This window comes from Accipiter gentilis, chromosome 14, assembly GCF_929443795.1.
Source record: "Accipiter gentilis chromosome 14, bAccGen1.1, whole genome shotgun sequence".
Lineage (NCBI taxonomy): Eukaryota > Metazoa > Chordata > Aves > Accipitriformes > Accipitridae > Astur > Astur gentilis.
The window spans coordinates 31,540,980-31,565,629 of NC_064893.1; the positions used below are offsets into that span (position 1 = coordinate 31,540,980).

Consider the following 24,650-nt stretch of genomic DNA (forward strand, 5'->3'; position numbering starts at 1 on the left):
AAACAGGCTGATTACTGCATTGACTTTTAGCTTGTACTGTTTGGACTTAGTGCAGTAAGTTGTATTTCGAAGGAGTCTCTCTAAACTCTGTTGTTTCAGTTCCAACATTACTGTCACAAGCTAATGCAGCTCTCTGCTGCTCACTGAGCTGCGTGGCATGAGCCAAGCCTCATGTACCAGGCTACCGCGTAGGGGTACCACACGTCTCAACTGGGTTCTCACCCCCCCCCAGCCTCTGGCTTTTACTGGGACCTTCTATGCTGGCCTCCAGGCAGCTGCCTGCTTCTCCCAGTGTGGATTCTCCAAAGCTCCTGGCTAGCCAGAGCTGCCGAGAGGTAAAGTTTGCAGTGGCCAGACACTCCTGTGCGTGCTGATCCCCGCGGTGGGATGCGGAGGAGATGGTGGGTGAAGCCTGGAGCCCCTCAGCTGCCAGCCTGGGCTTTGAGTCATGCAGACACGGCAGGTCCCGGGGGAAGCCTGTATTTTTAGATTATGTTTGCCTTTCCTTGCACACTGCGGTAAAATGTTTATAAACCCTTGTGCCTATGAGATCTCTGGAGTAAGCAGGGAGACACTGGGCTGGGTGCTGCTGTGCTGTTCCCCACCCTGGCACCCAGAAATGAGGATGGGAACGGTGGGTTTGTAAGTGCCAACCAGAGGGGATGCTGAGTTCGATGGACTTACGGTCTGTTCTAGTCTGGTCATTCTCCTGCAGTTGTAAATGTATACAGAGAACAGGCAGATGATAGCTGAAGCGCACATTTGCCCTCTGTTTTCCAGCCTTTCACCCACACGCGTGGCTCAGCCTTGCCGTTGTGCACCGATGTGTCCCTGCAGCAGGACATGGCTCCAGCATCCCTCCCTCCCTCTGGCTGGTGGTCCCTGTCCCTGCCTTCTTGCTGCAGGCCCCAAAGTAAGGACAAGATATGCAGAAAGGTTGGTTTAGTTTGGGTAGAGCTGGGAAGAGCACAGCTGCTGAAACAACTGGCCAAATTTAAGGCCATAATACCTGGAATTTCTGCAAAGTGCCATTCTGAATTTCCAAGCGCGGTTGTGTGTCCTGTGCGGGTTTCCCCGGATAATGGCGCGTTTTCTTATTATGCTAACACACCGCCCTGGATTTCTGTTGTGGCTTCCCCATGTCTAAGTACCTTCCCCACCTACAGCAAGAGTTTTACAGCTCAGGGTGACTTTTTAGCAGCGGCCATAACCTGGATCTAGGAAATTTCCTTGGAAAGCACACTAAAGTGCTACCAACACGGTCCGAATCTTAACCCCAAATCCTCCCTTCATTTGCACGATGCTCACTCAGCTACGGTCCCCATGGCTTCTCAAAGGCATTGGCCAAAGTAAAATCTGTCAATACAAAGACTGCAACTGCTGTGCTAATGATCACTGTTGGTCCCAGTGGGGCTGAGCTGCCTCGAGCAATTCTTTCAGCCTCTCCAGTCTGTCCGTCTTTACCAGCTGGCCACAGACCACATCCTGCACAGGTATCCCAAATCTGGAACTTTATTTGTAAAATGACTCATACAGGGACACACGGTCCTGAACCACTTCAGCTTGACAGGGCAAAATTACTAGGCAGGGCACGCTGAGACCTCTGAAGACAACTGGAGCTAATTTGCCAGGGGCTGGATTGTAGATGCGAAGCCTCTTTATGTGCTGCTTTAGGGAACGAGCTCGTGTTCTTACATTGCTGAGTATATGCCAATGAATGCCACCATGCTATGTACAGACTTTAATAAGAACTTTTCCCCTAAATTAGATGGAGGAGATGAAAATGGCTTGGCAAAACGACGCAACCTTGGAAAGTATTCCCAGAAAGCTCTGGAGCAACTCAAGCGTGGACACGCAGTAAATTATTCAAAGGGCTGCCTCCATTTCTCTGCTCCTCTCCTTCCAGGTGAACTAAAATCCATAGAGTGGGATATACTTTCTTCCTTCTGGGGCTATATTTAGATCATTCCTGCCAGCCACGGTGGGAGGAAGAGACCAACAGTTCCCAGCAAACACACAATGATGAACATCCAAAGGAAGATCCTGTCAATGACCATTGCAACGTACTTCCAGTCTTCCTTCACCTGGGAACACAGAGGTGAAAGGCCAGTTATTAACCTTTATTTGAGATTAAAACTTATGAAGACTATTAGTGCTTTATTCCAAAACAGGGTATTTTCATTTAAGTCCAGAGATAAGAGAGGAGGGTGTCACGTACATTTAGTGGTCCTACACCATATCAAAGATTTATTCTATCAATCGCTGATGTGGGAGACAGATTCCCAGACTGCGTGGGTGTGCATGTGCAATTGCAAACCCGTTTCACAGCTCCCCAGGGATGCCATACGCCCGTGGATAATTAAGCCCATCTGCACACTCACTATCCTATTTTCCATGAGCAACAGCTGTAATTGGGTGTGTAAATGAGGCTGTGATTCAAGCAGGAGGGGTGGGGGGGGAAGAAATTACTCGTTTCCCCACGCTTGTAAACAGATTTGCTTACAGATTAACGAAGCCAAACTCTCTGCAAAGGGATTTACAGCTTTGGGTGAGTAAGCATTGAAAGCAAACCAGCAAATAGAAGAAGCGGTCTTCCTCACCCTGCTTTTTCCCCACTTTTGTCTTGCTGGGGAAGGCTTTCCAGCAATTCCTCTCTGGGGAAGTCTGGTACTTATTAATCCCATCAGGAAAGAATTGTAAATGGCTATTTCATTAAGTAAGAAACCACATACATATGAAAACCTCTTTTATTACTTTGCTGTTATTAATTTCTTTCCCAGAAGAAGACTGATCAGATGGCAAAGTTTTATTTGATACGGCTGTACCAATTATAATTTCCTACAATATACCACTTGGTGATTAATAGACCCAAGGGCTGAAATTTGGCACGCTGCCTTGCTCTTTAGGGAAAACATCTCAGCAGGAGCTAGCTCAAACCTTTTTGGTGGCCGTGATTGCAGCAAGCCCGTAGTGTGGTGTAAGGAGAAGGAGACAGCAAAGCCAAGGCTGCGTTTTGCTGGGGCTGCTTTACTGCACCTACCAGTCCGTGACCCTGAGTAAACAGTGGCTTCACCATGCCCAAAGCTGCCCTGTACATTGGGCTGTAGCATGAGTGAAAAGCACGGTACAATAATAATGTAACTATAACGATACAGGCCTTTTCACTCACAGATCCTAGGTTTGTTTTAAACAGAGAGAATAATAAGGGAATAGCCCAAAACAGTAGGTGTGAGCTAAAACATGATTGGTAGGAGACTTGGCTTGATTATTTTTTTTTTTTTTAAGGATTTGCTGATTATACTGAAAATTCACTTTGGTAAAGGAAGCAATCCAAGTATCGGTGAAATAGCCATTTGCAGCAGATGATGTTTCACAGGTATAGTGGCAACTTCAGGTCCTAAAATATTATGATCTGTCAAGCACCAAACAAACAAGCTCTGAGCACAACACAGTGACTCTGTAAACTCACCTTGAGTCTTCTCTTTCTTCATCAGTCATGGATGCACCACTAAATTTTATCTTACACCTTGTGGGTGGTACAGAGAAATCATGATGTGTCAGAGGGAGAGAATATACAACCCAGGCTTCCATGACCAATGCTGTGACATTTTATTAAGCTAAGAGAATTATTCCTTGCAGGTAAGGTATGTGCATTTACCTCATTTTGGCGTGCTGAACCCTTCACAAACTGATCATGAATCTTCCAAGGTATTTGCAAAGTACCTGTCGTCACTCTGTGCCTCAACGCAGACAACGTTCAGCCAGCAAAGGGAGCTCTTTAACTGCGCCTCTCGTTATTTGCCATGTGGACTGCTTGGTTAGGCCTTTAAATCATCTGGTATTGCTCCAGCTCCTTGGCTCAGTAAGCAGCTTTGTAAATTGGGAAATGAGGCACGCACTGGAGAGCATATCATGTTTTCCCATAATTTGTTCTCTGAACAAAGCATCTTAAATTTCAGGAATACCTGAACCTTTTCAAGAGCGTAAGAATCGGTTAAATATTTTCATGCAATGGATAACTTTATGCCCTTTAAAAATAGCACCAAGGTAAGCAGGTCTTTACTATTCAATGGGCAGAAGTAAACAAATAGAGGTTCGTCCTGAAGCTTATCATCTCCCTGGGGGAAACCATGCTGTTTTCTGATTGTACAGCCCCTAGCACATCCATCTATAATTAGGGTGAGTAAAAGAAATAGTGTCCCTTGAAATCAAAAGGCATCCTCTCATCCCAAGCATAAGGTCTCAGTGGATAACTCCCCTTTGCTATACATGTTTTCTGGTCTATTCATCACTTGCTCAGAGTTGGAGCGAGTCTCTGATGCTTAAAATTCCTCATGAGAAGGGCAGCTAAGCAAGCTCTGGATGATTGTATTTACGGCATTAGTGTCTCATGATGCAACCAACGTGTAAAGAAAATCTGCAATTTACGATCTGATGTCAAACTGGAAAGCTGGATTGAGTAAATAGTGCCTCATCCCGGAAAAATAAGTTTTTTTGAGCATTCGTGCTAGCAAAAGTAAGTGCTAGGTCACGCAAAGAAAAGAAATTAGATGAGTTTCTCTTTGAGAAAAGGAGCAAATGGGAGAAGAGGAACAACTTGTAAAGTTCAACATAAATTTGCTTTCAAATGTAACGGTGTATGCATAAATACTCAACCCATCTTGAAAATGATGGCTGGGAGTGCATCAGATGTTTGCAAAACCAATATCCAGCTCCAGACTGAGAGCACAGAAGGGTGAAATTGGAAATTATGGAGAGACAATGCAAAAAAAAAAAAAAAAAAGAGGAGGAGGAAAAGGAAATTATCTGGATTTTTTGTTTTGTTTTGTTTTCTGACAGCACTATAGCATTTCCCTGTGGTCCAGCACCTCACGTGGAGCATGATCCGCAGAGGCCTCTCTGACAACATCTATGCAGCTGTCAACATCTGCCACCCCAACTCGTGAGCTGTATTTTGATTAGTTTTTAAGAAGCTCGCTCAAAACTATTTTTGGGAAAAGATCAGGGGCAGGGACCAGCTGACTCCCTCACCCCCCAGATTCCCCAAAAGTAAGGAAATCTGCAGCTTTTCCTTGGTCCAGCTCCTTGCGGGTCTGAGCAGTGGGAACAGGGCATCCTGCCCTGGGGTTGGCGTGGTGGGTTGGGGTGCCTTGGTGACATCTGATCCCCAGGACCCAGAGCCTGCAACACAGATTAGAGCAGTCCCGGGTGGTTTTATTGTACTTTGTTAAAAATAAACCGGTGAGATTATCCCGTGCTTCCTCCCCCTCGGCTACATTCTCTCCCATTTTATTTTTAGGCTGTCTTCAAAGTCTTCTTATTAGAGCAGTCCAGAGATGCACACAGGCATGAGGACACCAAGGCTTTCCAGACGGCGCTGTTGGTGTCTGGTTATTTTGGCTCGTGTGTGACAAGCAACTTGTTTTCCTTCTCAGTCTGTAATTAATTTCTAATGGCATTTCTATCATATGCTGGGACGATTTGGTCTTGCATTTTCCCCAGCGTACCATTGTGCTTGTATTGTTTGTAGATATCTTTTTGTAACAAACAACTGCCTCTTGCATTTCCCATTTTCTTTTTGCTGAAGCACTTAATTAAACAAGCTATTTACTTTTAATTTAGAAGCACTGCCCCCGTGGCAATGGTGCTTTAGAAAAAAGACAGAAACTTCAAAAGAAGCTCTGTTCTCATTCTGGGAAGGTGCATGTCTCTGAAAATATCACCCCAGAGACAGCGAGCTGTGTCCCAGGGGCTGCAGCTGCATCAGAGGTGCCTGGTGATAGATTTGTGGAAGACTTCCATAAAGAAATGCCACAATTTGATCTTAAGATGAAAGCAAACTTCTGAGTACTGATTTTTTTCCCCAGTAAATTCTCATTTTACTAGATCAGTTCTGCTCCTTACTCCAAATTTCAATTCCAAAAGATCATGTTTCCCTCTTTGTCCTTTCCACCGAGAGAAAAAATGTGCTTTCCCACTTGACATACTTGGATTCAGAAAAAGCAAACAGTATAGCCTCAGACTGTGGTCAGCAATTATTCCCCCAAATCTGAAAACCCAACCTCTGCCTACCGTGCCGACCACAACTGCCGTGAAAGAGCAGAGAACCGCGGGCAGGTTTGCAGGCTCTTTATGGGGGGCCTGGGGCATCGGTGGTCCTGGGGGGGACCCTTCTCCGCTCGTTGTTGGATGTTTTCCTGGTGCCTTTGCTTGCAGGCTGGGCTGGCAGGAGGTCTGGTCAGAGCCCTCAAAACTGCTCCTTTTCTTCTGCTTTTGATGTTTAGTGCTGTAAATAGCTTTCTCCTCAGGATAATCGCTTCTTTTCAAGAGGGAAGAGTAGTGGGAGGTATAAGAAGAAAATTCGTGGCTTCTGAAGACTGTTTTCATTTTAAAGAAAGTTGCAGTCATGGTTTAAAAGGAAAGAACCCAAGATATTCATTGACTCGGTTCTTGATGATACCAACAAGCTTAGCAGAACGAGAATCAGTTGAAATGGGAAGTATTATTGGTGTAATAGTCTTTCATCTGCACCACGGGGAAACAAGTGAGCTAAAATCAACCGATTCCATGGGTTTACTTGCAACTATTGCTAGGACGAGAGAGCAGAGTTTAATTTCTGCAGTCCTAATGTACTTGTGAAGTGCTTTAGCCTGGCAAAAAGTGCTGGGCTGTCAACTAATGAAGATGGGGATTCACAGCCCATCTCTGACACAGACTTGTTCTGTGACCTTGGTCATGTCACTTCATCTCTGTATTTTGGCTTTTGCTTTGCAACATGAGGAATAAACAGTTACTTCCTCAAAGGGATGTTGTGATGTGAAATACATTAAAGAACAGGGGCCTCTCAAACTATGGTACCAAAGAGTATATAAATGGACAGTAGCACTTAATCTTTTGTTGCTGCTGCTAAGTGCTCAGTGCTGTGAAAAATGCAAATATAAAGACACTCTTCATGCCCAGGAAGTCTTGCATAAAAGCACTATGACTTGCACTGACTCTAAATCTTGAGAAAATCAAACTGTAAGCACAGCTGAAAAAGAACCTTTTGCTGACAGATCCCTCTAGGAAAAGCCAGGTAAGAGTTTTCTTTAGTAAGAACACTAACTTCAGGTTATCTGGTGGCTTCCTTCATTGCGGCCATAATTAGCTAGCACACCGAATCCATAGTATTGCAGGGGAAGAGCTACAAGAGGTGTGAAAGGATATGACATTTGTACATGCATCACCACCTCCATTAAAAGAAATTATTTCAGCCTCTACTTTCCTTCTCTATTTGTAGCCATATTTACCCCTTCAGAGCAAGTGTGAAATTTGTCTGTCCACCCACCTTCCCACACAGAGCCAACTGCTCCAGTGGAAGTTCACTAATGAGGAATCACATCACGCAGAGCTAAACATACCCTGCAATGTCCCCACGCTACTACGCGCTTCCCACATCCACAACCTACTTGGGGAATTTGCTTTCCTAGGCTCAGTAGCCAGAGTCAATGCTTAATAAAAAACAGAGAATGTGAATTCCCCATCTGTCAGAGGCTTCTCTATAAAGAATAAGTCTTCTATGTTCCCACCAGATGACTGCTTTTTGGGTCCCTTCCACGATCTTAGCTGCTTCCTTCCTACATAACAACAACTTTACTCCTATTTTCTGCTGGAGAATCCTGTTGTGCTAGAGCAGCCCTGAGCATGGTCTGGTTGTGCTAAGCCCTGGGCCCACATGCCTGCCAATACCCCAAGGACAAACTCTCCAGCTTATAGTGGTCAACATGTTCAAAAGCCACAACATCAGGAATGGCTGAGCCTGCATCAGCACGTGTACTCTCTGTATAGCCCCCAGGTTTGGTGGGGCTTCCTTGGCAGCTAATTTTTGACTTACCCAAGGCGAGCAGGCTAAGTTAGGATACTTACTGAGAAATCCGCGTCTTCTGCTCGCAGGTGGTCTGCAATGTAGTGAACCCCTTCCACTGCCAGCTTCAGGGCTGGGGACATCAAGAGGAGATGCTGCTCTTTGGCGCTGTGAGTCTTGCTTCCTTGAGCTGGCGTGCCAGCTGCCTCGCTCTTTTTGCATTTACACTTGCACGGAGGGGGCTTGTGCTGGGGCTGCTTTTCATTTAGGTGGCACCGCTGGGATGCTGGAGAGCCAGTGGATTGGCCATTGGTCTGGGAAGAGTCCTCTTGCAGGTAGCAATACTGGATGCTCCGGGACCTGCAGCGGATACTCCCTTCTTCTGCCTTATTGGGGCTGTACATCTGCTGAACACTTAGCGATCTGCCTTTCAGGATGGACGTGGTCTGGGTGTCGCTCAGGGGGTGGCATGAGGGTTGTGGAGAGGAGCAGGTCACCTGTACAGGCTCCGGGTGCAGCACAGAGTACTGCCCAGAAGGGGACTTGCAGATAGGCTGAGGTTTGGCTGGCTCCTCGAGGTGGGCACAGAAAGAAGATGTGGGTGATGGCTCGTTACTCTGGGGGCTGGGCGAAGACGAGGTAGTGAAGTTGGGTTCCACGTCGATCTCGGACCAAAGCCTCGGTGTATTGGTTATTTTGTGCATGGATTCGATGAGCTTCTTGCAATTGTCTTTCACTGCAGAGGGACGTTTCATGAAAAGGAGGCGTGGGACTATGTCAAGGAAGATCCTCCTCACCCAGTCAGGCATCGTGTGGGTACGCGGGGAACGATGGTGCACGTTGAGCACAAAGACGGTGATGATGATAGACAAGGTAACAAATATCATGGTGAAGAGAAGATACTCTCCAATCAGAGGGATGACCAAGGAGGTAGATGGGATGATCTCGGTGATAAGCAGCAGGAACACGGTGAGCGACAGCAGCACGGAGATGCACAAGGTTATCTTCTCTCCACACTCAGAGGGCAGGTAGAAGACCAGGACAGTCAGGCAGGAGATCAGCAGGCAGGGGATGATCAGATTGATCGTGTAGAACAGCGGCAGCCTCCGGATAATGAAGGAGTATGTTATATCGGGGTAGATCTCTGTGCAGCATTCGTATTTCTTGCTGTTGTAATTGCCCACAGCGTTGATGATGACCCATTCCCCGCTCTCCCAGTAGTCCAGCTGGTCCACGTGACTGTGCATGCTCACCAAGTCTATCTTGGCTTTGTCATAGGTCCAGGAGCCAAACTTCATCGTGCAGTTTTGCTGGTCAAAGGGGAAGAAGGTAACATCGATGCTGCAGGAGCTTTTGTAGATAGCAGGTGGCATCCATTTAATTCTCCCATCATAGAATAGGTGGGCCTTGGTCAGGTGGGTGACTGCAAAGTCACCGTCAGCACTGGGGAGAGATAGAAGATAAAAAAAAGAGTAAGGCTTCTCTGGGACATCTCAGCTCTGTTAAAGAAACAGGATATTTAGCGCCTGGCTTCCAAAAATGCACTCAGGGCTCCTGAGAGCTGCAGGAGGCACATCATGTGCAAACACAGGATCCATCCACTCCATCCAGTGGGTTTTGAACTCTGTTGGCTTATGCAAACATTGGATTTGCATGCAAATGTCAGCCCTCAACTTGCCAAATTCACGTCCTCGAGGTGAACGTACACAAGTTTTCCTCAAAGGTGTCTCATAAATGCCCTGGAAAGGGTTGAATATGCTTCCGAGAGGTGGGAAGAACCACTATCAGGTAGTGTGGCTGTGGGCTCTGCAGAATTAATTGTGACAGCTGCTATAAATGAAAGAGTGTTGGGTAATCATTCAGTCTCTTACATGAAAAACAGCAAGAACATCCTATTAATAGGAATAATGAAAGTTAATCTCTTGATTTCCCAGTCAGGAAGAGAGCTGTCTTTTACGGTGTCTTCTTACAGGGACTCTCAACTGGGGTCTGTGTGCTGGTATAAGATACATAGATAACAACCTAGGATTTTATATCAGAAAGCCATTTTTCAGCCAGCGAAAAAGCTATCGCATAAACAGCATATTTTTTTTTGGTTTGGATCTGCTTTTCTCAGCTGATCAGCGCACTGATTTCCCGCAGCACCGTGCCGTGCACCCGTGACACCAGCTGCTTCCAGCTTGTCACTGGGATACAAGTGAGGGAGATCCAAAAAGGCAACGGGACATACAAGTGCACTGGGGATTTGGGAGAAGAAAGACCACGGAGGAGCGCCATACTCAAGTTGTAATAGTGTTGGAGAAAGGAGGGAGACTGAGAAACTCTGGCAATGGGATCCCCAGCCCTAGAGGCAGCCCTGTCCTTCCTCCTGCCTCAGCATCACCAGCCACAGCTCCACTCCTTCTGCACCCCCACACCTCCGCTACTGCACATTAAACGCGGAACCTGCCGCTTGCCCCGGTGTGCGGAGGCCACCGAAAGAAATTAGCTCATTAAGAGATTCAACCAGCGCAGCAGGTAATTAATGCCCTGCGTGGCTATGCCATCAAGAAGGGCTGTTCCTCCCCTGCTCTCGGTGAAGAGGACACGTGGATGGTGACACTTAAATTCCATTTCTGGGGCCAAGTCCACAGGTACCTTCTCTATAGCAGCATCCCTTCTCCAGGCAGCGTCTGCAGGACCTGCAGCCTGCGTTAGCTCACACAAAGGGGAAAAATTGAAGCATTGAGAGCTGTGCAGGTGACGTATCTCCTTGTTCGAATAATCTTTTTGATGGAGACTGGGTGTTTGAATCACCAAATCACACCTTCACCTGAAAATGAGCCAAGGCCCTACATCTGCAGCCCCTTTGGGCAGTGACTGGCTGAAACTTCAAACCCTCTCTCTCCTCCTTGATTTCTACTCATGGACAGAGGATTTTGGTATCCTTAGACAGTCACAACCCGGATCAAACGCCCTGGTTGAAGCAGCCTTAAAATGTGGGTGAGGTTTGGATAGAGCCGCAATTTTTTTCATCACGAGCAAATGTCTGAAAGGTTGAAATCCCAACCACAACCAGCACGTAGAATCTGTAGAGCAATGCCCTCAAGTCTAGCTCCAGGAATAGAGAAAAGAGCATCCAAAGAGCAGGGAGGGAATTGAGGACCATCTTACACACCCGGTTTGAGCAGCTGCAGAACTCGGGGATACGGAGGAAGAAGCCTGTTGTGCGATGCCGAATTGCAAAGAGCAACGCTGCTAAACAAAAGGGAGGTTGAGCAGGGGAGGGAGAGCTTCTGCTAAAAACTTGAGATGAATTATTCAGGCTGATATAGATAGAAAGCTCTCTGCTCCCGCCCAGCCCTCCCGGCTGGAGCCGATCCAGCCTGCAGCCACTTTCCCAGCAATTGGCAAACTCCCTTGGCCCTGCTCTGCTGCTTCAGTGCTCAGATGTGCCGTGACAGCAGCTATACAGGGACGGGGTGCGCGGGGGTCACACCTCTCCTCTTCCTCACCAGCAGCAAGAGAAACAGTGCAGGGACGATCCGGCGGGGCCCCTCCAGCTGCTGAAGGAGGAGGAACTTCCCTAAATTTATTTCTTTAGGAGATCATCCATTAATTCATATGCAAAGGGGGGGGGGGGGGGGGGAGGGGGGGGGGGAAGAGTTTCTGGTATTTTGTCTTGCCCTGTAAAGCATCCTCGTCAGTCCATGACCACACTGGCTTCCAGCGAGACTGGTGTTGTATTGCTCATTTTGGGAAACAGTGGCAGGATCTGGCCCTCAGTGAGCTGTCTTGGCTAACACGGTATCTGGGCAGAGATGGCACATGCCCCCGAGCCCCAGGGTCACAGCCCAGATCTTTGTCTTTTGAGATGATTTTCTAGGTCGGTTGAATGAATGGGAAAATAAACTCGGAATTACTGTGTGGTGGAGAACCAGGGTTTTTACTAAACTCTTCTTTGTTTCTATAATGGAAAGCCTTTGCTGTTTGTGGCAGATTTTGGAAAAACAAAAGAACACAAAAGGACCCAGTGCTTTTTGACCTCTGAACTGGACTTTTTCTAAAGCTTTAAAATGTCTTTCTTTTTTTTTTTTTTAAGACAGGAAAGCTAAAAATACACACAAACCCAGACTGCTCTCAAAGGGATTAAGGCAAAACCACCATTGTGTTTTACTCAGATGCAAATAAAACCGAGCAATGCCATTGTACCATCCTCCCAACTCCTTTCTTACCTCTTCTTTCTTAAATCTAATTTATATTCCAGGACCACTTGCTTTGGATGAAAACTGTCTTTTTCTCCTGAGTTTTGCCTGCACTGTAAAGCCAGATTGAGACATGAAACATGCACAGCAAGTGACAGTCCAGTGTTTACTGTTCTTGGTGGTTTTCTTTCTAAATCTCAATAGGAATTTGGAATCCAATTCTGCATTTAATGAGATCTCTGAGGCATGATTAAACCATTCATTAATGGAAAAATATGTTTATAATTCAGCTCATGTTACAGAAAACGGATAATGAGCACCTACTAGTGTTTCCCTTCTTCGGTGGAGCAACATGTTAGTGGCTAGGTAAATAACACAGGTGTGTGTTTTCTCTTTTGAAAACTTGGAAAAGGGCATGAAACTCTTCCTAGAAAATCATCCAGGAACAATAATAATTGTGTTTCATTCCCAGAAATGTCTTGTCTGGCAGTTTTGCAGTCTTTGTGTGACTAGCCACATACCTCTCTTCTGCAAGCGTAGATGTAACCAATGTGATGCTGCAGCTCTCGTCTGTCAATTATTTCCATAAACGATCTGCTTCTTTGATGAGGAAGATATTTTTTAATTGCTTGCCTAACAACCAGGCCTCATCCTGGGTCCTCTTTGGCTCACACGCTGTTACAAATAACACCAATACTCCCTTCCAAGCTGGATTTTGCCTGCAGTGCCGTGGCAGGAGTGAAACCAGCAGCAGAACAGTGTCTTGCCTTTGAGAGTCAGCTAAGGACTCTGAGGAGCAATAAAAAATCCTGGGATCCTCCTGCTTCTCTCTTACCAACCTAACCGGGCTGTGAAGTAATTCTGGACTTTACTGGGCATGTTTGAACTTCTCATTGCCGTTCAACGTAGAGATATTTGAGCAACTTGTAAACAGGTAATTAGCCATGCTGTTGTACAGACATAGACTGTATCCAAGCCAGCTATAGCGTGCAAAGATAGTGTTCGCAGACATCTCAATCCTGTGTGCATACATATATTTTTGCCTCCTTCCTCAAGCTTACCACACTGGACCTTCAAGCCTACACTTACTGGACTGGAAGCTACGCTTGCTGGCACCCTGCCGATGTGGGGTGAACCTAGAGAGGTGTTTTCATCCTGGGTGAGGTTTTCATTCTGCTCCTCTTGACATGAGAGTGGGAGCAAACAAGGTCAGCTGGCATTGATGGTCTTCCAAAGCCCTTCCCCAATCTCCTCCAAGGGATGAAGGTGAGACAACCGACTGCAAATGAAGCGATTGGGGAAACTCTGTTTTAACGTGGAAAGCTTTGCTGTGGGAAAACCCACTCCTGGCTAAGTTGTGCTGACAGCCCTGACTCTATAATGTGAATATTTCCTTAGACAGGAAGGTGGGAGATCTGACACAGTGGGACAGAGAAAATCTGCAGTCATCCCTTTATGGTGGTAGCACATTTTCATCTCGCTCGGTCTAGACCACTGTATTGTGACAGTCGTCATGAAAAAGCATTTGGAGTGAGCACAAGTTAAACATCACAACAGGAACGTGAGAATTAAGATAATCAGGATCTCCAGATTACCCTGACCTGACAGCTCTAAATATCTGTCAGTAATAAAGTACCAGAGCTGTTATATTTTCATGTCAAATACAACAGCGTACACCAGTAAAGAAAGAAGATGGTTGCTTATTCCTTCGTCAAGGGAAATAGTGCTGCTGTGTTCTGCAGCCTTTGATTCCTCATTTCGAGAATAAAGGCTGCTCTTCTAAACTCTTCTAAGTTTATAAGGGTTCAAGAATGGCATTGTTTTACTGGCAGCCACCAACTGTATTTCATTAAAAAGCTCTGCTGATGGGGATTTTTTTTTTTTTTTTTTTTTTTCCAGTTTCTATTTTCCCTGCAGTTGGGAGATACATCATCTCACAAAATTAAATGTTTTCAGAATGTATGTAAATGAGGCATACATTTATTTTAATTTCTGATGATACAATTTAAATCCAAACAGAGCTTTAAAAGCCTGAAAATCAGCTATATACATATATGGATATAGCTAGAATGTCTTTATTTAAATCATTTTTCATTGAACAGCAGTAACTAAGACAAATTGGACTTCTAAGACCCCTTTAAAGAATGTACCCTTTTGGTAGACATTAAAGAGATGCTTCTGTAACGTTCAGATTCAAATACTCTCCAAAAGCAAATCAGAGAATATTTTATTAAAAAATTGGTTTGTGCCACCAAAATGGTAACTACAAATTCACAGGTTGGAAGGGACCCCTGGAGATGACCTAGCCCAGACTCCCTGCTCAAAGCAGGGTCAGCTACAAGAGGATCAGGACCTTGTCCAATTGGGTTTTAAATATCTCCAAGGACTTGGCAACTTTGGTACAAACCATCTTGGGTAGATAGATGGAGGTATCTGTGCACTGATGTGTACTTCTTTAGGTCACATCCCAGCTTTTCTTTGCTTCAGATGTTTAGAAATCAGTGGTAACCGATATTTTGACTGTTCCTTAGTAAATTAGTCATCTGTCTCAGAAATGGCTGTGCTACACTGGAGAAATAAGCACAAGTTTCTCAGAAGGCTCTAACAGTGCTGAATTTATGCATTTTCCTTCAATTCTTCCCTTTGCCGAGCATCCTCATCAGCACTTCGGAGGCAAAACTCTAGTTCTGTCCTTAGCATAGTGGCAGAAGTCCTTGGATGCTAACGCAGCACCAGCCCATGAGAGAGATCCCTCTTATAGATTTCTTTCTACCCATTCCTGTATTACTGAATAGAGCTTGGCAGCAAACCTCAAAGGAATCTAGAGATATATATATTTCCTCTCCAGAAACATAGTCATTTAAACTCCCAGAAGAATCAGGAAATCTTAAGTGTGAAGTAGCAACTATGGGCCTATTATAAGTACAATCTGGTGCAAAAATGACAAGATCTGTGCAAGTACACACATACACACACAAAGAAAAATGTCAAGAACATTTCCAATATTTTAAAGGTTAGACTAGGGGGCATCTTTTGGTATTTCTCCTCCAAACAGCTTTGGGATGAGTCAGGAAACCAGTGTTACTCCAGAAGTCTCACTGGTTGCAAATGTCATAGTATAGTTCAAAAGAACAAGCCGCTCTAATTCAGTTCAAAAGAATTCTTTGCTTTCTCATGATTTTCAAAAGCTGTCTGCCAGATGATCTTCTAACCCAGTCCAGTAATCATTTGTGTCCATATTACCACTGGGTGAATTCCTCAAGATATTTCCCACACCTAATTACAGAAATTTGTATTTGAATTTCCTTCATGCGTGATCTTGTCTTTCATTCTTTTTTTTTTTTTTTTGTGACTATCAAGGCTAAGGCAAGGATTAGTTTTTGGAACAGCTAACACCAGAAAATACTGAGAAAAAAAGAAAATTTTGAAGTCTGAACGTTCCCAGTAGCTTCTTTCCGGGTTTTGCAACCATCAGGCTAGAGAAGACAAATGCTATGATGCTATCATGAATATCCAGTTGAAAACTAGCCAGTGAAGCTCACACTTCAAGTTCCCTGCCCATCCTGTAGGGTCAAGGACATGGTCTTGCACTCCTCTGCACAGCCTTCAGCACCTGGAGCACCTGGCTGCAAACCTGCTCTTTCAGAGTTTTCTCCTCTGGAGTTTCTATGTTGCTTGGGGTCCAAATGCCTCAACACAGTGATGGAGAAGCAAAAAAAAAAAAAAAAATAAAGATCGAAATGCAGCTCCAAGAGCTTATTTCCTGATTAGACAAAAAAATATTTTTCTGTTTTTACTTTAAATATAGAAAACTAAAATGTGCTTAAAATCCATTCATGAATGGGAAAATAAGTCAATGCAAAAGATTAGATAATTAATTTAGAAATGATTTGGTGGTATCTGAAGAGCCTTTACAGGCTCAGATAAGCAACAGCTGGCCTTGTTGGCAGAGAAGAAGAGGCTTTGTCACTTCACTATTAACTCATATTCCTCTGTTATACATATGTTTTGTCACATCTAGTAGAAAGTATTTACAGAGTCTTGGAACTTATCTCATCAAGACTGAAAATTCAACAGCATATTAATTTCCCTGTAGGATATTAATTTGGTTTTAGATTCCTTATGAATGTTGACAACTACATATACTCTCTAGGCCAAACCAGCTGAGTTTACTGATTTAATTTGGGCCTCTAGAGTGGATAAATGGAAGGTTTTGACAATAATGAGCTTAGATATGAGAATAACCTCACAACAAGGGGTTAGGTTTCCTTAAAGATGTAAATCTCAAATCAATTTAAATTTCACCATTTCTATATATACCCCAAGATGAAAACAGAAGAGGCCTTCGTATAATCTCCTGCCCAGAAAATCTCTTTTCCAACGGTTACCATCCCAAACAAAAATGCTGTACTTCTGCCAGATCGTGTGATAAGAAATAAATAGCTCACATTAAAAAGCCTGAACAGTGCAAAGGCCAATGTGGCCGCTCTCTCTTCCACCAAGGTCTCTGCACACATTCTCTTGCTCTTAGGGACCCAGAATTACATGCATCTACTTTAAATTCCCTCTAAACAATATATATTACTATTATATCTATGTAAAATATGGGAGGGGATCCTTGTTAGCTAGTTAGGTCACTAGTTAGATCACTCACGACTAGTCGCTATCTTTGCAAAGCCTTTCTTTCGGAGACATTTCTAGCTGAGATGCCTGCAAGGAGAAGCACTGCCTGGTTATGCAGTTGGTGAGCTGCCATGCAGAAAGAGCCTCATCTCAGTGTCCCATCATGCTACAGGTTTTGCCTTCCATGCATTGCATTTGCCCTGCAATCCCTAAAAACCATGAAACCTGATTGTTAGAGCAGCGCAGCTAAGATACTGACTGCAGCGTCAGATGTGTTTTATGATAGGAAGTTAGGTAGAAGAAAGAAGTATATCCCAGGGCAGAAAAGACTTTACATAAGACTGTATGAAAGAGCATGGGCAAATATAGCTGTTAAGAGGTATAGAATTAACGGAAAACCATTAGTGACTGGCTAATGGTTGGCGCCTACATCCATGTTTAATTTATGGATAAAGTAACCAATTAAAAATGCATGATAGACTCATGACGACCAACAGAGGAATGCGTGATTATTAATGGTCAGTATGGATAAAGGGAGAGAAGCAGCTTGGATTTAGGGAGCTGGGGCACTAGATCTCCCTGCACGGTAGCAGGTCACCAGTACAGTTAGACTGGCCGTCTGCCCTACCTCCCTGCAAGTCAGACTGAGTCAAGCAATAAGGTGGGCAAGGCTGAAAGACTTGAACCCCAGAAGAGGTTAAGGAGAACTTTCTGGAATAGCTGCTGTGGCCAGCAGATAGGCAACGGCTCCCTCGAGTCCCCATAGTTGCTCAAGTGACAGCGGCAGTGAACGAGGACATGAGGACAGAGGGGCAGAAGCCAAAGGCTACCCAGCTGAGAGGTCTGCGTGCCCACTGACCTCCGGGGGCTGCTTTCGGCATAAAGTCCCGAAGTATCTAGGGCACAAAAGGATCCCGAGGCCTCCTTCGTTAGTGCTAGAACCGTCCTTGCATGGACCACGCTCATCAACCGTAGTGAGCATGGTGAGCCAAAGGAGCAGATGCAGAGATGACACATCAGGCTCTTGGGTACCAGAAGCTCCAGCAAATGGATGGTTTAAAGCACAAAGGTCCCATGGACAATGTAGATTTGTGTAGCGCTATTTCCTTTGGCACTACAGTACACCACAAAAACCACCAGAAGCTCCAAAAATAGTCATCCTTAACACTGTCATTAATTAAGCAATGACAAGGACAAGGGCATTCATATTTTTTTCCAGTGGAAGCTGTCAACACCTTTCTTGGCTGCAATGTGAGGCACTTGTAATATAATATTCATGCTCAGAGTGTGTCCCTGTAGGATAGGAAGGTCCAAGTGCCTATGAATTAGTCATTTCCATTGGTCTAATCTCTGAAAGGTGCTATGTGAGGATGCAGTGATTTCCAAGAGGTTTGCAATCACTCCACACCACTGAGGTTCAGAGACAAGCTAATGGGAAAGATAACAATTTCCATAGTCTCCAAAGCTCACAATCCCCTGGACAGGTTCCTCCTTCAGCCATTTAATTTTTTAAAAAAAAAAAAAAACAAAAGCAAAATCATATCAAACTAGAACCAGGCAACAGTTTATTAAAAATGAGCCTGGCTGCTGTTGTGAGTGTTTTGTCTGAGTGTTAGTCACATAGAAAGATGCTTTTGTTTGATGCTTGCAGCAAATGTTGTCTCTAGGGCCTGTGCTGGGGAGGGAGACTGGGGTATGCTACAACCTAGGAGACTGGAGAGCTCTGGTATGATAAGCCAAGGAGAAACCAGTCTTGGCACTTGGACAGTCTTTCTAAGAATATCAACAGGCTCCAAAGAAAAGAAAGAAAACCACCTGCTCCCTAGGAGGTGTGCATACAAGAGACAGTTTTCAAGCATTCAGGGTCAGGAACAAACACTTATTTAAGAGTAATTCTAGAATGGTATTGGGCTGACCTCAAACCTGTATTTGTAGACACACAAGTCTAACATGTTTCAGCATATTTTCCTTATTTAAGCCCATTCTCGGTAATTGGCTTTTCCAGTTGATCGTGATGAATTAGGGGAGAGTTCCTTGGTGAAATGAGGAGGACTGAAAGCTCAAATCCAGCTTAATTGTGTATCTGACATGTGAAGAGAAAACTCTACCTGGCATCCCCCAACAAAACTTGCTGTCCAGAGAAAGGATCATTAGGAGAACAAAACCCTTGTGATGAATGTTAGTCATGTCATTTAAGGCACCTCAGGAACAGATACTATAAGAATCTACATGGAATTCAACCACAGAGAACAAAATAAGGAGGAATAATTGCAAGAAGCACCTTAACACCACGGGCAGAGAAAATTTGCAAGGAGGGGTTTGCCCTCTGGCCACAGTGCTCACACTCACTTGTTGTAGAGGACAATATCTGGTCTCCAGATGAGCTCCGAGGGTATTCGGATGGATGTGACGTTTTCATATTCTTGGGGGTCCCAACGTAGCTTGTAGTCATGCCACTCCTGCCAAAAGCGAGGCAGTTTATTACAAAGCTGGGAGAGTTCAGATTGCAAAACTGAAAAGTAACATGGAAAAGCACATATTTTGGTGCACCCACCTGCTTCACCCACACGTTCGTGGTCATCATTTGATTTTTCTCATCCTGAAATGCAAGATCAGATATTGGTTACAGAAGCAGATGAAGCGGCCCAAGGAAGTCATTAAATTTCTCTTAATTGTACTTAATTTCTCTAATTATAAGTCACCTCTGCAATAAATGTAAGTTCCATCTTGGAAATAAAAAGCAGATGTTTCTGTAATTTAACATGGGACGGGGCACAGCTGCCTGATACCACTGAACAGCTGAGCCTGCACCTAGGCAATCTTGTGAGCAGACAGACTTGAATTTATTGGGATTTTCCTCCATGCTGATGGATTCAACCTAGGATGATGGGGCCAGGCAGAGGAAATTGCTCCACAGCTTGGCTTTGACCCGAGCACTGAAGGAAGGGGAGTGATGGATATGTATCTCCTTACTCACACATGTGTGCGTGGATTACAATGCTCAGCTTCATCTGCAAGTAGTGTTTAGTACTTCTACTCCGAAATGTTATCCGTGAACACAGTTCTGGAAACATGAAGCTCAGCAGTCTCTCTCCTTCTACCAAATACATGAACTTCGAGCACTGTGGATTGGGATTTCTGAATAAACCCAAGCTACTCTGCTGACACGTAAGCATTGGACAGCCTGATGTATGCCCATGCTGTCAGCTGGTAGACTTTTTCCGAACTCTAAGTACAAGCAGTATGGAAAGGTAGAACTATATATCTATATGCTTTTAAATAATGTAAGGCAGATATAATTACTGGCAGCACAGTAGTAATATTAATTACTGCTTGCTTTGCATGCTTATTACAACCCCTATGTAAATAATTAAGATGAATTGTGTGGGGCAAAGCCCAGTGCTGGTCTGATTTAAGTCTCGCACCAGAGCTCAGAGCTTGTTTGTGGGTTTGTTTCTTTTCTCCCTCTTTGGTTGGCATCAAAACCAGCTCAATTGACAGGGCTCATTTGGAAGCAGACTGCTCGTCATGAACCTGGCTCTTGTGGCAGTTCAGGATTAATTCTGAACATTAAAATCCAGGAGATCTGGGGGGGGGCTGTGCCTCCCCCTTGCTGAGCGTCCTCACTGCTGTTGTGGCACCAAATGTAAAACCTGATCAGAGATACCCTCGTCTGCCGTTAGGGACCAGAAGCACATGGAGGAAGAAGGAATACAAAAAACATTCAAATGAGCAACAAAGAAAGGGAAAATATCCAGCTACTTCCTCGGGTGCCGACGGGAGATGAGGAACGCCGCTGGAGGAGGCTGCCATGCCTTGGGCTGCACCAATCCTCGAGCGTCTGCTTCTCTTCCCACTTTGCAATTCCAGCATTTGAGGGTCTCCACCACGGCCCCTGCACTGGGGATCCCAGTGTCGCAGGTGCTACCCTTTACTGGAATTTTCCTGCCAGGCTGGGTGCAGACCCTTGGTGGAACCTCCTGCCCATCACCACACCTGAGGGCTCTGCCATCCTCCTGACCCAAGCGAAGCATGACTCTAATCCCACCGGTTTATCTCGTAGGGAGGGTTGCAATGTGCTAATGACTGATTGCCTTTTTCTCCTGCACAGAGCCAGCCCGGAGGACACGGGGGGGATTCTGCAGCTGAGGATGGTGTTGCACTGCCTGGCCTCTTTTCTCAAGGTGAACGCAGCGCTCGAGGTCCTGCAGAGACACGGCTTTAGGAGTCCAAGTGTGTTCCTCAATGGCTGCTCCTAGACACGTGCTTGATCCCTTACCACTTTTTCCGGGGTTCAGAAAACCCTCAGCGTGCCAGGTTGAGGTAAGGACATGCAGGGATGTCAAGTTCCACATTGATTTTTGTTCCCCCGCCCCCAGCTTTTGTCAGCAGGAGCTGGGGTTTGAATACGGCTCTGATTTCTCTTTCAGACTTCTTGTCGTTGGGAGCTGAACATCGGGTCTAACAATTGCAGCAGGGTTTGCACCAAACCAGTGTCACTGTAGGGAAGGGGGAGAGACAGCTCAAGTGCTGCAGCGGTGGCGAGGGGTCTCACCAGTCCCAACCACACAGACTGGGGCAGGAGGGGATGAGAGCTCTCCTCCAGCTCTACCCACCGGCCCTGGCACAGAACTGCCTGCTAGTTGCACTTCTAACCGCTGACACGATTTTAAGAAGATTAATTCTTCTTAAGTAAACTGGGAAAAGCACTATGAAGCAGGTGTATCGATCCCCCCCTCTTCCACAATTCAGCAGCTGCATAATGGAAAATCTCTTTCATGCCTCCACAGTCACTAATGTCTCATCTTTAGTCTTATCAATTATTCAGATGAGAACCGTACAACTTCAACATTAGCAACTGCAAACAGCCCTGGATCCCTCAGGCTGATGTAAGAGAGAGGAGGGGAATGGAAGACCATTTCTGTGCAGCAAAGCTGGAAGCTGATGGCTTGTGCACAAGGAGACGCAACTCTCCAGCAACTAGTGTCTTTGATTGCCCACCTCCTGCACCACCTTGGCTCTGTTTCCTCTGCATCTCAACCCCCTTATCTCAAAATATAAAATGTTGTGGAGTGTCATCTGTTATGACTGCCCCACACCAGTCATGTCTTTAAGCTGCATTACACTTTCCATTATCAGCCCTCGTAGTCTGCCACACAAGTACAGTAAAAAAGTGACAGAGAGCCTCCAAAAGCGAGGAAAATACTTGTTCAAGAGCTGTGCCTCTACACAAACAAAACACGCTGTCCTGGGAAATGTTGCATGCAAACAGGGACAGGAGAGAGAAGCATGCGGGAGCAAGATCTGCACAAGCTAGAAAGCCTGTGTGTGTGCTTAACATCTGCAGCCCTGCAGGGATCTCCGTTGGATTCAACACTTGACCCCAACACACTGTGATAGAGTAATCCTTTAAATACCATTTCAGTGCGCATCGGTCTAGAGTGCAAACCACTCTGTTTTGTACATGGCATGTGCAGTTTGCACACACGTAACTTCTCTTTGAGCAAACATTCAGAAAGAATTTTCTTGTTAATATCTGTCAGAGTAGCTAAAATCGCTCAAACTTTCATTTGCAGAAAGCTCTTCAGGCAAACTGTCTTCCAGAGACAAGTAAACCACTATTCCTATTAGACTGTGTAAATTAGTGTTAATAATTATGGCTCAAATTCCAAATCAGCTGTTGTTTTTTTCCTTAGCCAGGACTCTGGCATTTATACCAGTTGCTCCACTGCCCTGCTGTGATCAGTCCCACGGGTTTTGATAAGGAATTTGGGATTTTTGCCTGTACTAGATGAAGAATAAGGGATCCACTTTGATGACCAGCTACTCCCATGAGTCATCCCTCGTTCCAGCAGAGCTGTCTGCGTGAAAACCCTTCTCTGCTGAGAGCAAAGTCTTCCCAACCTGACCCTGGATCAGCCCGTAAACCCCACATGCACCAGGAGCCTCTCTTCAAGCCCCAACCCGGTTAATCTTGTCCACTTGTTGCACAAATAGGTTGCACTTACGACATCGATGAGCTGGGCAATGGACAAGCCGAAGCGGACGAGGACCACGTCGGAAATATTGGCAACGGGCCGGGACCACTTGTTATAACCGGAGAAGAGTTTCTTCAGGAGACGCTCCTCCGCGTGGGCTCGGGTTTCCACGTGGCCGAAGGCTGCGGGGAAGGCACGGGGTACGGTGATGTGAAATGTCTGCAGGTCCAAGTGTCCGCATAGCTGGAGCTTTCTCCGGGGGGGGACCCTCGGGCTAAACCCAGCGATGGGCAAGTAGGGATGCACGGGAGGGTGATGCCACCCTGGTGACTTGCCTCCCCGCTAGCCCAGGCATTGCCACGTATTTCTCACTCTGTTCACCCACCGTTGGCCAATTCCCCATGTAGGGTTTCCATTGCAGAGCAGGTTTGGTCTGCAGAAAGCAGGGGCATCACTAAAACCATTTGAAAAACGCCGCCTGAGCCATTCTCCCTTGAATATGGTCTTATTTTTATGGCCACTTTGCGGCAAGTTTCTAGCATTGAAGTCTGCAAGCAGGAAAGAGGGATGCTAGAAGGGCAAGACAAAAAGGAAGAAGCAGCCTTCTGCAGGGAGATAGGGATTTTGGATCAGATTTACACAAAACGCATCACCAAAAAAAAAAAAAGGCAGAGTGAAATCCAGCTCTTTAAAATAACCTTTATAGCTGGTCTTTCACAAAAATGAGGGGTGAGAAAGAGGACGAAGGAGAGCACAAATTGGATAACAAGAGCGCAGTTTCCCTCATTAATGACTTCAAAAGTTGGAGGCTGCAAGGAGCAGCCCCGACCCTGCACGTACGCTACAGGAACCATCGGAAGTGCCTGTTGGTTATTAAAAATTAAAGGCACCCTTCTTCCAGGGGGCTGCCGGGGGAGCTGAGCTCCTGTGCCAGCTGCACGCAGACGCATCCTCCACCACGGCCGGTGGGGAGAGGGAGCCGGGGGCTCTCCCCGCATCCCTCGTGGAATATGGCTCCTACTTAGTCTTTAGCTGCCCTGGATTATACAAAGGGAAGCATTAGCTGAGCGCTGGCTGTGCTCTCCCCAGCCAGAGCTGTAGCCCGGAGACACATTAACACACTTTACCCAGGGAAGAAAAACCCAAGCAAGAAGCAGGATGCTGAGCCCCTGCCTGTATTCTCCATCCCGTCCCCTTCCCCACCACGGCTTTAACCCTTTCCCCATCAAATCAGGCAAGGAGGGGAAAATAAAAGCAAAGCATTGCTCGGCGGAGGCTGGTGTTTAGAGGACCCGCAATGATGGGACAGGAGGATGCAGGAGTGGGGGAAATTCCTTGTGGACAGGGACCGGTCTTCGCAGCATATCTTTGAGAGGGATAAGGGAGAAAAGAGCTAAAGAGCAGCAGAGCAGGGGTAGAAAAGCTTTCTCAAACTTACCAGGGAAGACGCTGGCACACAGCAGGAGGAGGAGGTTTCCTTTAGAGACGAGAAATCCCATTGTGGAGCGGAGCTCTAGTACGCAGAGTCTCCCGTCAAGGCAACTTTTCCTCTCTGAGTCTCTGGATCCTCCAGCTTCATTCCCCTAAACTCCTTTCTCTCTCTCCCTCTCACCTGCCTCTGGGAAGAGGTAATAGCTGGTGGTTTGTTTGGTTGTTTCTTTTTCTCTTCTGACTGATTTCCAGCTCTTGCCCCTAGAAGGATGCTCTTCCCTGGGACACCGATGCACATCTACTTGCAAGAGAGGCGTAAGGGCTGCAGAAAGCTCCCGTAAAGAGGCACGAAATGCACAGCCTCCCTGGGCTCTCCTGCTTGCTCCTCTCCCCTTTCCTACGGGGCGGTTTGACTGCTCGGTTTATTTGCTGCTGCTGCCGCCGCTGCTGTTTTCACCCTTCCCCCAGCCCTTTGGGCAGCCTTCGCTCAGATTTTGCTGCCGATGGGCCACCGATGCCCACGCCAGCCCTTGGTGGAGCAGAGAGGGAGCACGGTATGTTTGTATATTTAATGTAGTTAGACCTGCCCAC

At 45.9% G+C, this 24,650-nt stretch overlaps 1 protein-coding gene across 2 annotated transcripts; it reads right to left on the reverse strand.

The window, feature by feature from the left end:
- Positions 1-1,477: 1,477 nt before the first annotated feature.
- On the reverse strand, positions 1,478-24,650 carry CHRNA4 (cholinergic receptor nicotinic alpha 4 subunit). 2 transcript variants are annotated; one of them, XM_049816582.1, is made up of 6 exons: positions 24,067-24,649; positions 22,659-22,810; positions 19,205-19,249; positions 19,000-19,109; positions 7,906-9,286; positions 1,478-2,084 (listed from the first exon to the last, which is right to left on the reverse strand). In XM_049816582.1, exons 1-6 carry the CDS (start codon positions 24,125-24,127, stop codon positions 1,959-1,961), a joined length of 1,875 nt encoding a protein of 624 aa, XP_049672539.1. In that variant the 5' UTR covers positions 24,128-24,649; the 3' UTR covers positions 1,478-1,958. The 2 variants fall into 2 exon arrangements, with proteins under 2 accessions (XP_049672539.1, XP_049672540.1); XM_049816583.1 differs by lacking the exon at positions 1,478-2,084 and adding an exon at positions 4,797-6,296 and having other exon boundaries at positions 24,067-24,650.